This window comes from Aythya marila (assembly GCF_965140915.1).
Source record: "Aythya marila genome assembly, contig: HAP1_HAP1_SCAFFOLD_282, whole genome shotgun sequence".
Classification (NCBI taxonomy): domain Eukaryota; kingdom Metazoa; phylum Chordata; class Aves; order Anseriformes; family Anatidae; genus Aythya; species Aythya marila.
In genome coordinates this window covers 21,052-32,778 of record NW_028136691.1, presented here as the reverse complement: position 1 = coordinate 32,778, position 11,727 = coordinate 21,052, and the positions used below count along the sequence as shown (strand labels likewise).

At 70.9% G+C, this 11,727-nt stretch overlaps 2 protein-coding genes across 2 annotated transcripts; both read left to right on the top strand.

Annotated features, from left to right (window-relative positions):
* The first annotated feature begins 216 nt into the window (after nucleotides 1-216).
* On the top strand, nucleotides 217-8,183 carry ZMIZ2 (zinc finger MIZ-type containing 2). Its single transcript, XM_082785851.1, has 19 exons — nucleotides 217-386; nucleotides 1,701-1,834; nucleotides 1,960-2,074; nucleotides 2,192-2,394; nucleotides 2,471-2,663; nucleotides 2,741-3,004; nucleotides 3,081-3,254; nucleotides 3,351-3,416; nucleotides 3,512-3,682; nucleotides 4,197-4,342; nucleotides 5,050-5,260; nucleotides 5,341-5,446; nucleotides 5,525-5,682; nucleotides 5,762-5,829; nucleotides 6,303-6,371; nucleotides 6,470-6,714; nucleotides 6,816-6,988; nucleotides 7,736-7,936; nucleotides 8,036-8,183. Exons 2-19 carry the CDS (start codon nucleotides 1,785-1,787, stop codon nucleotides 8,141-8,143), a joined length of 2,721 nt encoding a protein of 906 aa, XP_082641977.1. The 5' UTR covers nucleotides 217-386; nucleotides 1,701-1,784; the 3' UTR covers nucleotides 8,144-8,183.
* A 1,025-nt stretch (nucleotides 8,184-9,208) lies between these two features.
* Nucleotides 9,209-10,915, top strand: PPIA (peptidylprolyl isomerase A). Its single transcript, XM_082785854.1, has 5 exons — nucleotides 9,209-9,359; nucleotides 9,909-9,939; nucleotides 10,029-10,117; nucleotides 10,255-10,427; nucleotides 10,554-10,915. The coding sequence occupies exons 1-5, from the start codon at nucleotides 9,291-9,293 to the stop codon at nucleotides 10,687-10,689; spliced, it is 498 nt and encodes a 165-aa protein (XP_082641980.1). The 5' UTR covers nucleotides 9,209-9,290; the 3' UTR covers nucleotides 10,690-10,915.
* Nucleotides 10,916-11,727: the final 812 nt, after the last annotated feature.

The window sequence follows — 11,727 nt, the reverse complement described above, 5'->3', positions numbered from 1 at the left end:
TCGGCACTCAGCTGCCCACGCCTGGCGGGGGGGGGACAACGGGGGGGGGGGGAGGGGCGGGGCGGGGCCGCGCACGGCGCAGAGCTCCCGGCCCCATTGTGCGCGGCGCGCGGCGGCGCGGGCACGGCGCGGGCTCGGCTCGGCCCGGCCCGGTTCGGCTCGGCCCCGCCCCGCCCCGCCGCGGCTCCGCGCCCCCCACCCCCCCACCCCCCCCCCACCTCCCCCAGCCCTCCCCCACCCCCCTCCCTTCTTTCCCCTCCCCCTCCCTCCCTCCCCCGCCGCCGCGCCATGGAGCCGGGGCCGCGCGCGGGCTGAAAATCCCGCGCAGCTTCCGCGCAGCCGCGCGCGCACGGCGCCGCCAGGGCCATCTTGGGCCGCTCGGCTCGGTGAGTGCGGGGGGGAACGGGGGGCACCGGGGGGGGCACCGGAGGGCACCGGGGGGGGCCCCGCGCGCAGCTTTGCGCCACCCGGGGCTCAGCTGAAAATCGCCCCCCCCCCCCCCCCCCCATATCCTCCCCCCGTGGGGCAGCGGTGGGGCCGTTGCCGTGGGAACTGCGCCGCGGGTGGGGGGGGGGAAAAACGCGGGGGGGGCCCCGGCGCGGCGCTGTCACGGCCCCCCGGGACTTGTCACGGCGCCGCCGTGGGCCCACCGCCGTGGGCAGCCCCCGTGGGGGGGGGCCCGGCCCACGCAGGGGCCGGGCACGGCGCTGTCACGGAGCGAGGACGCGTGGGGGGGGCGAATGTGGCCCCCCCCGTGTTCCCCCCCCCTTCTCCAGGCCCTGGCCGTGGGACCCCCCCCCCCCCCGTGCCATGTCCCCGCGCCCTGGGGTCTGCGGGGATGGCACCACCCCAAGGGGGACCCCAGGGAGCAGGCAGCACGCAGCGGGGGTGGGGGACGGGGGGCGCTGGGGGGTTGTCACCCCCCCCCAAATGTCACCGCGCCGCCCCCATCACTGCCACCTTTGCGTGGGGACAGGGGGGGGAAGCGAAAGCGCCGGGGTGACCTCGGCCGGGCTGGGCTGGAAATACCCCGGGCAGCGCCGGCGTTTCCCTGGCGAGGGTGGGGGGCGAGGCGGGGGGCACGTCCGCTGTCACCGTCAGCATCGTCACCATCGTCATCGTCGTCGTCGTCGTTGTCCCCCCCCCCCCCCCAAGCTCTGCCCTGGCTGCCACGGAAAGTCCCCGCGGTTTCCCCGACCCCTTGGTGCTGGGGGGGGGGGCAGCCACGTCCCGGCCCCCAGCACCCAGCGCGGGGGCTGCTCCCACGGGGATTTCAGGGGGACGCCCGTGGAGAGGGGACAGCGAGCGGGGAGGGGACCGGGGTGCCCCGTCCCCAGGAGTGTCCCCCCTGCTACCAGGACATCCCGGGGGGGGGGGTTTTTTGGGGACCCGGTGCCCCCCAGCAGCCCCACGGCTCAGCGGCAGGGGCAGGCGCGTGCCGGCGCGGTCCCCGTGCCAGGCTGGGCAGGACGCCAAGTCCCTGTGCCGGGAGGCCGGGGGGAGGCCGTGCCCGCCAGGGAGGCTCCGCGCCTCTCCCGGCACCGCCACCCGGCATCGGGGACCCCGAAGACCTTGGGGTAAGGGCTGTGATGGGGTGGGGGGGTGTTGTGCCCCGGGGTGTCCCCCCACCTCTTTTCCCGGTGCCGTCCCCGCGGCTCCCTTCCCTGCCCCTGACCCGCGGTTTCCTGTGCCTCCCGCAGCCCCGGTGCCGGTGCCGCCGTCCCGCAGCCGGCGCAGCGCCCGCCGCAGCCTCGGAGGAGCCAGCCCGCGCCCGCCCGCGGCCGATGAACCCCATGAACCCCATGAAACCGTCGCTGCCGCCCACGCCGCACGGGTGAGCGTGGGTCGGTGCCGGGCCATGACGCCCCCCCCCTCGTCCCCGGCCCCCGGTGCCACCCGGGCGCGTGGCCTCCTCCGTGTGTCCTTCCTTCATCTTAATTAAGTTGTTTTTCTTTCTAGTGATGGTTCATTTGCATACGAGGCTGTTCCTTGGCAACCAAGCACCAATCAGCCGGCGGGATCCCTCTCCATGGTAACCACCGTGTGGGGTGTCAGCAACACCTCCCAGAGCCAGGTACCGCCGGCACCCTGCCCCCAGCCCCGGGCGCCCCCGGGACCCCCGCGCCGCCGCCCCCGGGGGCCTGACGTGGTTCCCCACCCACCCCCTTGCCTCCTCCTCCGCACCCCCCAGGTTTTCGGCAGCCCCATGGGCCCCGGGGGGAGCAGCTCCAGCACCCCGCTGCTGCCCGGCATGGCCGGCACCGGCTCGGGCATGAGCTCGCCGCAGTTCCTGGCGCAGCAGCCCTTCGCCGAGGGCGCCCCCGGCAAGGGCTACGTGCAGCAGAGCGTCTACGGCCGCGGCTCCTACCCCGGGGGACCGGGCTTCGCCCCCAGGTAAGGTGGGCTCCGCGCCGCGGCACGCTGCCGCCGGCCGCCACGGCGCTCCTTCCCCGCTCCCTGTCCTCCGCAGCTACGCGGGCAGCCCCAGCGGCCCCGGCGGGATGGGGCTCCCCTCGCACGCCGGCCGGCCCCCCGCCGACTTCACCCAAGCAGCCGCCGCCGCCGCCGTGGCCGCCGCCGCCGCCACGGCCACCGCCACGGCCACGGCCACGGTGGCGGCGCTGCAGGAGAAGCAGAGCCAGGAGCTGAGCCAGTACGGGGCGGTAAGAGCCCGGCAGCGGCGGCGGGGGCGGGCGGCGGGGGCGGCGGGGCCGGGGTGACCGCTGTCTCCGTGCCGTAGATGGGAGCGGGGCAGCCCTTCAGCAGCCAGTTCCTGCCCCACGCGGCGCCACGCGGCCCCGCCGTGCCCGCCGGTATGAGCCCGGCCGGCATGGCGGGCGTCATGGGCCCCTCGGGCATGGCCCCCATGAGCATGAGCCCCGCGCGGGCGCCCGGCATGAGCGCCCTGTACGGCGGCCAGCGGATGCCGCAGCACGCGTACCCCGGCCCCCCCCAGAGCCAGCAGCTCCCACGCCAGGGCGTCAAGCGGGCGTACTCCAGTGAGGTGAGCGTGGGAACGGGGTGCCTGTGCCCACCCCAGTGCGGTGGGACCGTGCCCGGTGCTGACGCTGCGCCCGCAGGGATACCCGGCACAGCAGTACCTGCAGGGCGGGCAGTACCCCGCTGCCGGCACCCAGTACGCCCCCAGCGCCCCCCAGCCCTCCGCTCCGTCCCCGTCCTACCCCGGGCACAGGATGCAGCCGGGCATGGGCCAGTACCTCTCCGCCTCGGGCAGCGCCGGGCCCTACTACAAGGTACAGAAGGGGCCGGCGGGCACGGGGACGAGGGCTGGGGGGGGATGGGATGCGGGACGCGGGTGCCAGCCCCGGGGGACGTCCCTCTCCCCGCAGCCAGCCGAGCAGTTCAACGGGCAGGGCGCCAGCTTCGGTACCTACAGCCAGGCGGCCATCAACGGGGTGAGTCCTCGCGGCGTGGACGTGTCCCGGGACGGTGCCCGGTGCCGGCGGTGCCCGGTCCCCGCCGCTCACTGACGGTGCCGGTGCCCCCGCAGCCGGGCCGGTCGATGCCGGGGTACCCCAGCTCACCCCTGCCCGGGAACCCCACGCCGCCCATGACGCCGGGGAGCAGCATGGCGCCCTACATGTCCCCCGGCCAGGACGTCAAGTCGCCCTTCCTGCCCGACATGAAGCCCGGCATCGCCGCCCTGCACCCCTCGCCCTCGGGTATGGGCTGGGCCCACCGCCCGCTGCAGGGGGCATGGCCCCTTTAAGGGCTGGGAGCTGCAGGGAGGGGCCTAGGGAGTGGGCGGGGCTTCTGCATAAAGGGGGCGTGGCCAACGGGGGTTGTGGCGGCTGGGGGCGGGGCGTTGCTGGCGCTGCCCATTAATGGGGCAGGGGGAGGGGCTTCGTGGGAAAGGGGGTGGGGCCATGGGGAAGGGGGAGGGGCTTCGTGGGGGTGGTGGCCTGGGTGGGAGGGGCTTCCCCATGGGGGTGTGGTGCTGCAGTGGGAGGGGCTTCTGTGGTGGGCGGGGTTTCATCGGGTGGGAGGGGCTTCAGGCAGAGGGGTTCTTAAACTTGGGGGGGGGACCCCAACTGCTGCCCCACTGCACCCCCCTGACCCCCCACAACCACCCCACCGCATCCCCTGACCCCCCCCGGTGCCCTGTTACGTCCCCTGACCCCCCCCCCCATCGCACCCCCTCCGGTCCCACCACCACCCCATTGCCCGCCCCGCAGGGCCCCCCCCCCGGCGAGGAGCTGCGCCTCACCTTCCCGGTGCGCGACGGCGTGGTGCTGGAGCCCTTCCGCCTGCAGCACAACCTGGCCGTCAGCAACCACGTCTTCCAGCTGCGCGACTCCGTCTACAAGACGCTCATGATGAGGTCGGGGCGCGGGGCGGGGTGGGGTGGGGAGGGGGGGGGCGCGGCACACCCTGACACAGTGCCATGGGGGGCGGCACGGGGCCGCGAGGCGTAAGGGTGCAGCGCAGTGACGCATGGCACAGCGCGGTGCTCCATGGCACTGCGCAACATAGTGCTGCACGGTGCTATATGGCACTGCACGCTATAGTGCTGCGTGGTGCTCCATAGCACTGCATGCCATAGTACTGCTCTGCACTATGCAGCACTGCACACCATAGTGCCCTGTGGTGCTATATGGCACTGCACGCCATAGTACTGCTTGGCACTATGCAGCACTGCACGCTGTGATACTGCGTGGTGCTATATGGCACTGCACACCATAGTGCTGCTCAGTGCTATGTGGCGCTGCACACCATAGTGCTGCTTGGTACTATGCAGCACTGCATGCCATAGTGCTCCATGGTGCTATATGGCACTGCACACCATAGTGCTGCTCGGTGCTCCATAGCACTGCACACCATAGTGCTGCTCAGTACTATGCAGCACTGCACACCATAGTGCTCCGTGGTGCTATATGGCACTGCACACCATGGTGCTGCTCGGCACTATGCAGCACTGCACGCCGTGGTGCCGCGCGGTGCTCCGCAGTTCTGCGCGCCGTAGTGCCGCATGGCGCGGCGCAGCCCCGCGCCCACCCGTGCCCCGCGCCCACCCGTGCCGCCCCCCAGGCCCGACCTGGAGCTGCAGTTCAAGTGCTACCACCACGAGGACCGGCAGATGAACACCAACTGGCCGGCCTCCGTGCAGGTCAGCGTCAACGCCACGCCGCTCACCATCGAGCGCGGCGACAACAAGACGTCGCACAAGCCGCTCTACCTGAAGCACGTCTGCCAGCCCGGCCGCAACACCATCCAGATCACCGTCACCGCCTGCTGCTGCGTGAGTGGGGGCGGCCGGGGCGGGCGGGGGCGCGGGGCCGCCCCTCACGCCGCTCCCCCCGCTGTCGCCCCCCCCCGCAGTCGCACCTCTTCGTGCTGCAGCTGGTGCACCGGCCCTCGGTGCGCTCGGTGCTGCAGGGCCTCATCAAGAAGCGCCTGCTGCCCGCCGAGCACTGCATCACCAAAAGTGAGTGCCGGGGACGGTGGGGGGGGGCACCCCTCTCCTCACCACCTCCGCCACCAACCCCCCCCTCCCCGGCCTCAGTCAAGCGCAACTTCAGCAGCGGGACCATCCCGGGCACGCCGGGGCCCAACGGCGAGGACGGCGTGGAGCAGACGGCCATCAAGGTGTCCCTAAAGTGCCCCATCACCTTCCGGCGCATCCAGCTCCCCGCCAGGGGCCACGACTGCCGGCACATACAGGTGGGCACCACGGGGACCCCCGTGTCCCCCCCCCCCGTGTCCCCTCTCCCCGGAGCTGAGCCTTGTCTCTCCCCCGCAGTGCTTCGACCTGGAGTCCTACCTGCAGCTCAACTGCGAGCGGGGCACGTGGCGCTGCCCTGTCTGCAAGTGAGTGCGTCCCACGGGGTCCCTTGTCCCTCGTGTCCCCTCGGGGACGTGCCTCGGTGTCCCCAAAGAGCCGCTCCTTGGTGTCCCCATGCAGCCGTCCCTCGGTGTCCCCATGGGGTTTTGATCGTGGTGTCCCCGTGAGGTTGTGCCCCGTGCTCCTTGGTGAGCATCGTGTCCCCATGGAGCCCGCCCTCGGTGTCCCTCGGTGTCCCCACCAGGCCATCCCTCGATGCATCTCGGTGTCCCCTCGGGGCTGTGCCGTGGCGGTGCTGGGTGTCCTCGGTGTCCCTCGGTGTCCTCTCAGGGCCATCCCTCGGTGTCCCCATGGAGCTGTGCCTCAGTGTCCCTACGGGGACATCTCTCGGTGTCCCCACTCAGTGTCCCCGTGGCTTTGTCCCTCGCTGTCCCCACGGGGCCGCCCCTTGGGGTCCATCCCCGGGGCTCCATCCTCACCCCCCTTACTCTGCCCGCAGTAAGACGGCGCTGCTGGAGGGGCTGGAGGTGGACCAGTACATGCTGGGCATCCTGATCTACATCCAGAAGTACGTAACGCCCCGAGCACCCCCGGGGTGGGCCGCGTGCCCCCCGTCACCCCCCTATAACCCCCTCCCCACACCCCTGAGCCGCCGTCCCCGCTCAGCTCGGACTACGAGGAGATCACCATCGACCCGACGTGCAGCTGGAAGCCCGTCCCCGTGAAACCCGACGTGCACGTCAAGGAGGAGCCGGACGGGCCGGCCTTGAAGCGCTGCCGGACCATGAGCCCCACGCACATGGTGCTGCCCAGCATCATGGAGATGATCGCCGCCCTGGGGCCCGGCTCCTCGCCTTTCCCGGCCCTGCCGCCCCCCGCCGCGCCCGCCCCCGCCGAGTACAGCGCCCAGGGTGAGCGGGGGGCTCCCCGGCGTGTCCTCCCCCATCCCCATCCCCGTAATGTCCCCCCCCCTCCGACGCCGACCGCTCTGGCCCCCGTTTCCCTCGGGTAGGTTCTGGTTTCGCCGGGCCCGGCGGCTTCCCCGAGCCGTTCCCCCCGGCCGCCCCCGGCACGCCGACGCTGAGCGAGTTCGCGCCGGGGCCCCCCCCCGGCTCCTACCCGCCCGACCTCCCCGGCGGCCTCCTGCCCCCCGAGAAGCCGCCCGCGCCCCCTCTCTCCGGACAGGTCAGAGGGGCTGGGGGGGGGGGTGAGGATGAGGGTGGGGAGGAAGATGGGGAGGGGGAGGATGAGGATGGGGAGGGGGAGGATGATGAAGGTGGGGAGGGGGAGGATGGGGAGGACGAGGATGGGGAGGGGGAGGATGAAGGGGAGGAAGATGGGGAGGGGGAGGATGAGGATGATGAAGATGGGGAGGGTGAGGAGGATGAAGACAGTGAGGATGATGAGGGTGAGGATGAAGAGGGTGATGGGGAAGATGAGAAGGGGGGTGAGGATGATGGTGAGGGGGAGGAGGAGGGGGAGAATGAGGATAGTGATGAGGAGGAGGATGAAGGTGAGGATGATGAGGACTGAGGGTAAGGATGAGAAGGGTGATGAAGGTGAGGGTGAGGATGATGAGGAGGGGGAGGAAGGGGAGGGGGAGGTTGAGGATGGGGAGGGTGAGGATGAAGGTGAGGGAGAGAATGAGGATAGTGATGAGGAGGATGAAGGTGAGGATGATGAGGACAGCGAGGGTAAGGATGAGAAGGGTGATGAAGATGGTGAGGGTGATGATGGTGAGGATGAAGGTGAGGGCGAGGATGATGAAGACGGTGAGGGTGAGGGGGGGGATGAAGACGGTGATGGGAAGGATGATGCTGAGGAGGGTGAGGATGAGGAGGGTGAGGATGATGAAGATGGCGCTGGGGAGGATGACGCTGGTGATGGTGCCGGTGCTGATGATGATGATGGTGACGAAGGCTCTCCCCCCAGCTGCCTCCCGCGGGCCGGATGGAGCCGTCCCACGCGGCGGCCCTGGGCAGCACCGCGCAGCCCCTGCCCCACCGCCCCGCGCCCCCCACCCGGCCCCCCCCGGGCCCTTCTGCCCCCCCGGGGGGGCACGGCCCCGACCTGGCCTTCGGCCCCGCGCCGCCCATGGCGGGCAGCAGCGAGGGGCCCGAGCCAGCGCTGGACGTGAGTTACGGGGTGTGTGCGTGTGTTAAAGGGGGGGGTGTTTTGGGGTTATTTTATTTAGGGGGGGGGGCTGACGGTGTCGGCCGTGCCCCCCCCCAGCTGCTCCCCGAGCTGACGAACCCCGACGAGCTGCTGTCCTACCTGGGCCCCCCCGACCTGCCCAGCAGCAGCAACGACGACCTGCTGGCCCTCTTCGAGAACAACTGAGGGGCCGGGACCCCCCCCCACGAGACCCCCAGACCCCCCCCCCCCCCCCCAAATTCTAACCCCCCTGTTGGGGTATGGGGGGGGGGGGGCTGCGGACGGACGGACGGACGGGCACCCCAAGCACAAGGCTGTACATATGTACAAACACTACCCCCCCCCCCCCCCCAAAAAAAATCCCCCCCCCGTGCCCCCCCCCCCCCGCTCTATTAAAGCCTTTCTGGCCCCCCGGGCCTCGCCTGTCCCTGCTGCAACACGGGGGGGGGGGGCACGGGGAGGGGGGGTGGTTTTTGGGGAGGGGGGATTTGGGGGGGGTCTTTTTGCAGGGGGGGCTGGAGGGGGGCTTTTGGGAGGGGTCTTTTTGCAGGGGGGGCTCTTTGGGGGGCTCTTTTGGGGGGTCTTTTAGGAGGGGGCTCTTTTGGGGGGGGCTATTTGGGGGGGATCTTTTTTTGGGGGGGGGCTCTTTTGGGGGTCTTTTAGAAGAGGGGACGTCTCTGGGGGGGGTGTTTTGGGGGTCTTTTTTTGGGGGGGGCTCTTTTGGGGGGGGTCTTTTAGGAGGGGGCTCTTGGGGGGGGTGTCTCTGGGGGGGGTGTTTTGGGGGGGTCTTTTTTTTTTAGGGGGTGTCTTTTTTTTTTTTATTTATTTATTACTTTTTATTTTTTTTGGGGTGGGGGCCAGGGGTTGGGGCTGTTTTTTGGGGGGGAGGAATTTGGGGGGGCCTCGGACGCGTCCCCCCCCCAGGGCCGGGGCCCCCCCCCCCAGCCCCATCCGCAGCCCCCGCCCCATCCCCCACCCGCCCCGCGCATGCGCGCCCCGCCCTGCTCCCCCCTCCCCCCCGGCCCCGCGCGCGCGCGCTTGGCCCCGCCCCCTCCCCACCCCACCACCCCCTCCCCGGCTTTTCCCCCCCCCTCCTCCTCCCTCCGCTCCCCTCCTCTCCTTCCCCGCCTTTTCTCAGCCGCCGCCTCCCATTGGCCGCCCCGCACGCCGCTCCGTGACGCGGCGGGCGGCGGTTGGGCGGCGCTGCCCGGGGGGCGGGCCCAGCCGCGGGGTATATAAAGGCGGCGGGCGGCCGCTCTCTTTCCGCTGCGCCGCGCTCGCCGCCGAGGACGCCGCCGCCGCCGCCTCCCCCCCGCCGCCTCCCGCCGCCGCCATGGCCAACCCCGTCGTCTTCTTCGACATCGCCGCCAACGGCGAGCCCCTGGGCCGCGTCACCTTCGAGGTGACCGCGCCGCTGAGGGGACACCCGTGAGGGAACGGGAGGAGGAGGAGGAGGAGGGGGGGGGGGCTCCACGTGGAGCCCCCCCCCCCCACGGGAGAGGGAATTTGGGGAGGGGGCGGTGAGGAGGAAAAGGGGAGGGGAGGGTGTGGGGGGGGAGGCTCCGGTGCGCGCCCCCGTGCGGCGAACAAAGGCGCGGGGCCGCGCACGGGGCCGGCGGCGCTGCCCTGAGGCGAAGCGGGCGGGGGCGGCCCCCAGCGGCCGCTGCTCGGCACCGCGAAGGGGTGGGGGGGGGTGGGGGCACCGGGACCACCCCCCCCCCCCCCAGCCCCGGGATCCCCCCCCCCTCAACGCCCCCGCCCCGCTCCCCCCCCCCCCCCTCACACCGCGGCCGCCGCCATTTTGTGACGGGGCCGTGCCCCCCCCCCAGATCCCATCCACGGGGGTCCCGGGGCTGCCCCCCTACCCCCCCCCACCCCAAATAACCCCTCAGGGTCTCGGTGTTGCCCCCCCCCACCCCCCTTTCTCACAGCCTCGCTCCTCTCCCCGCAGCTCTTCGCGGACAAGGTGCCCAAGACAGCAGGTGGGTAATGGGGGGGGGGGCCCTCAATGCGCCCCCACCTCACCACGGGGCCGGGCTCACGGCGTTTTCCTTCTCACCCCCCCCCACAGAAAATTTCCGTGCCTTGAGCACCGGCGAGAAGGGATTCGGCTACAAGGGGTCCTGCTTCCACCGGATCATCCCCGGCTTCATGTGCCAGGTGAGGGTTTGTTTTTTTTTTTTGAGGGGTGGGGGGTGCAGGTTGGGATTTTGGGGGTGGTTTGGGGTTTTTTGGGGTTTTTTTTTTTTTTTGGCTGCGCCCCCAGCCCTGAGCTATGCTGCCGCTCGTGGTGGCAGGGCGGCGACTTCACGCGCCACAACGGCACCGGCGGCAAATCCATCTACGGGGAGAAATTCGCCGACGAGAACTTCATCCTGAAGCACACGGGGCCCGGCATCCTCTCCATGGCCAACGCCGGCCCCAACACCAACGGCTCCCAGTTCTTCATCTGCACGGCCAAGACCGAGTGGTGAGCGGGGACTGGGGGGGAGTGGGAGCGGGCAGGACCCCCCGTGGGGGGTTTTTCTGTCCGTGCTGCGGTGCTGTTGGTTAGGGGGGGGGACACACACACGGTGCTGGTGCCCCCCCCTCGCAGGTTGGACGGCAAGCACGTGGTGTTCGGCCGCGTGAAGGAGGGGATGAACGTGGTGGAGGCCATGGAGCGCTGCGGCTCCAAGGACGGCAAGACGAGCAAGCAGATCACCATCTCCGACTGCGGCCAGCTCTCCTAAAACCCCTCCCGTCTTCACCAGCCACCATTCCGCCTGCGGCCCCGGGGGGCAGCACGCCCGGCGCAGCCCCCCCCCCACCCCCTTGACCCCCCCAAACCCCCCAATTCCCCCCCCTCCATGCCTTCCCGCTGCGTTTTCGACTCCCCTGGGGTCTCGCCGCATGTGCCCAGCCCCGTTGGGCTGCGGAGTTCCGTTGAGTCTCAATAAAACGAGTTAAATCACCGAATCGCTGCCCCCGCGCTGCTTTTTTTTTTCCCTGGGGGGGGGTGGGCAGCACCCTGAGCACCCCCCAAAATGGTAAAATGAGGTGTGTGGGGGGAGAAATGGGCAGAGCTGGGCCTGGAGGGGGGAAACTGAGGCAGGAGCAAGGGGTGGGGGGGTGGGGGGGGGCTCAGCACCCCCAAAATGCAGCGTTTGGGGTGCCCCCCCCCACCTTTTTTTTTTGTGGGGGGGGGCATTGCCTCTGCCCCCCTGTTCCCAGCCAGCTGGGTGTGGATTTGGGGGGCTGAGATTTGGGGGGGCAGAGCTGAGAGCACCGGGGGGGCAGCTTTGGGGTATCCCAGTTGGGTGTTTGTGGGGTCCCAGTGCTCCCAGTAAGGGGTAATCCCCGTCTGAGGAGGGTCCCCAGGACGGTTTGGGGTCCCAAATTTGGGATATTTCCAGTTTGGGGGGGCGGTGGTCTCCCTGCGGGGGCTCCTGGACTGGGGGAGTCCCAGTGCCACCAGTTGGGGTGGGTGGTGGGGACTGGGAGGGTCCCTGCTCCCAGTGTGGGGAGCCCCAGTGCTCCCAGTTTGGGAGATAACCCCGGAAAATGTCCCGGTGCCCCCAGTCTGGGGAATGCCCCCCCCTGCAGCACCCCAGTGCTCCCAGTATGGGTGGTGCCCACATGGGGAGCACCCCAGTGCTCCCAGTTCGAAGGATGACCACTGCAGGAGCAACCCCAGTGCTCCCAGTTTGGGGGGCAGCCACTCCGGGGTCATCCCAGTGCCACCCCAGTGCTCCCAGTTTGGGGAATATCCCCCTGCCCCTCCCCAGCAC

Coding starts and splice junctions, on each gene's coding strand:
- PPIA (XM_082785854.1), top strand. CDS start 9,291: ATGGCCAACCCCGTCGTCTTCTTCGACATCGCCGCCAACGGCGAGCCC. Junction 9,360..9,908: donor TGGGCCGCGTCACCTTCGAG/GTGACCGCGCCG, acceptor CTCTCCCCGCAG/CTCTTCGCGGACAAGGTGCC. Junction 9,940..10,028: donor CAAGGTGCCCAAGACAGCAG/GTGGGTAATGGG, acceptor CCCCCCCCACAG/AAAATTTCCGTGCCTTGAGC.
- ZMIZ2 (XM_082785851.1), top strand. CDS start 1,785: ATGAACCCCATGAACCCCATGAAACCGTCGCTGCCGCCCACGCCGCAC. Junction 5,683..5,761: donor ACGACTGCCGGCACATACAG/GTGGGCACCACG, acceptor TCTCCCCCGCAG/TGCTTCGACCTGGAGTCCTA. Junction 6,372..6,469: donor ATCCTGATCTACATCCAGAA/GTACGTAACGCC, acceptor GTCCCCGCTCAG/CTCGGACTACGAGGAGATCA.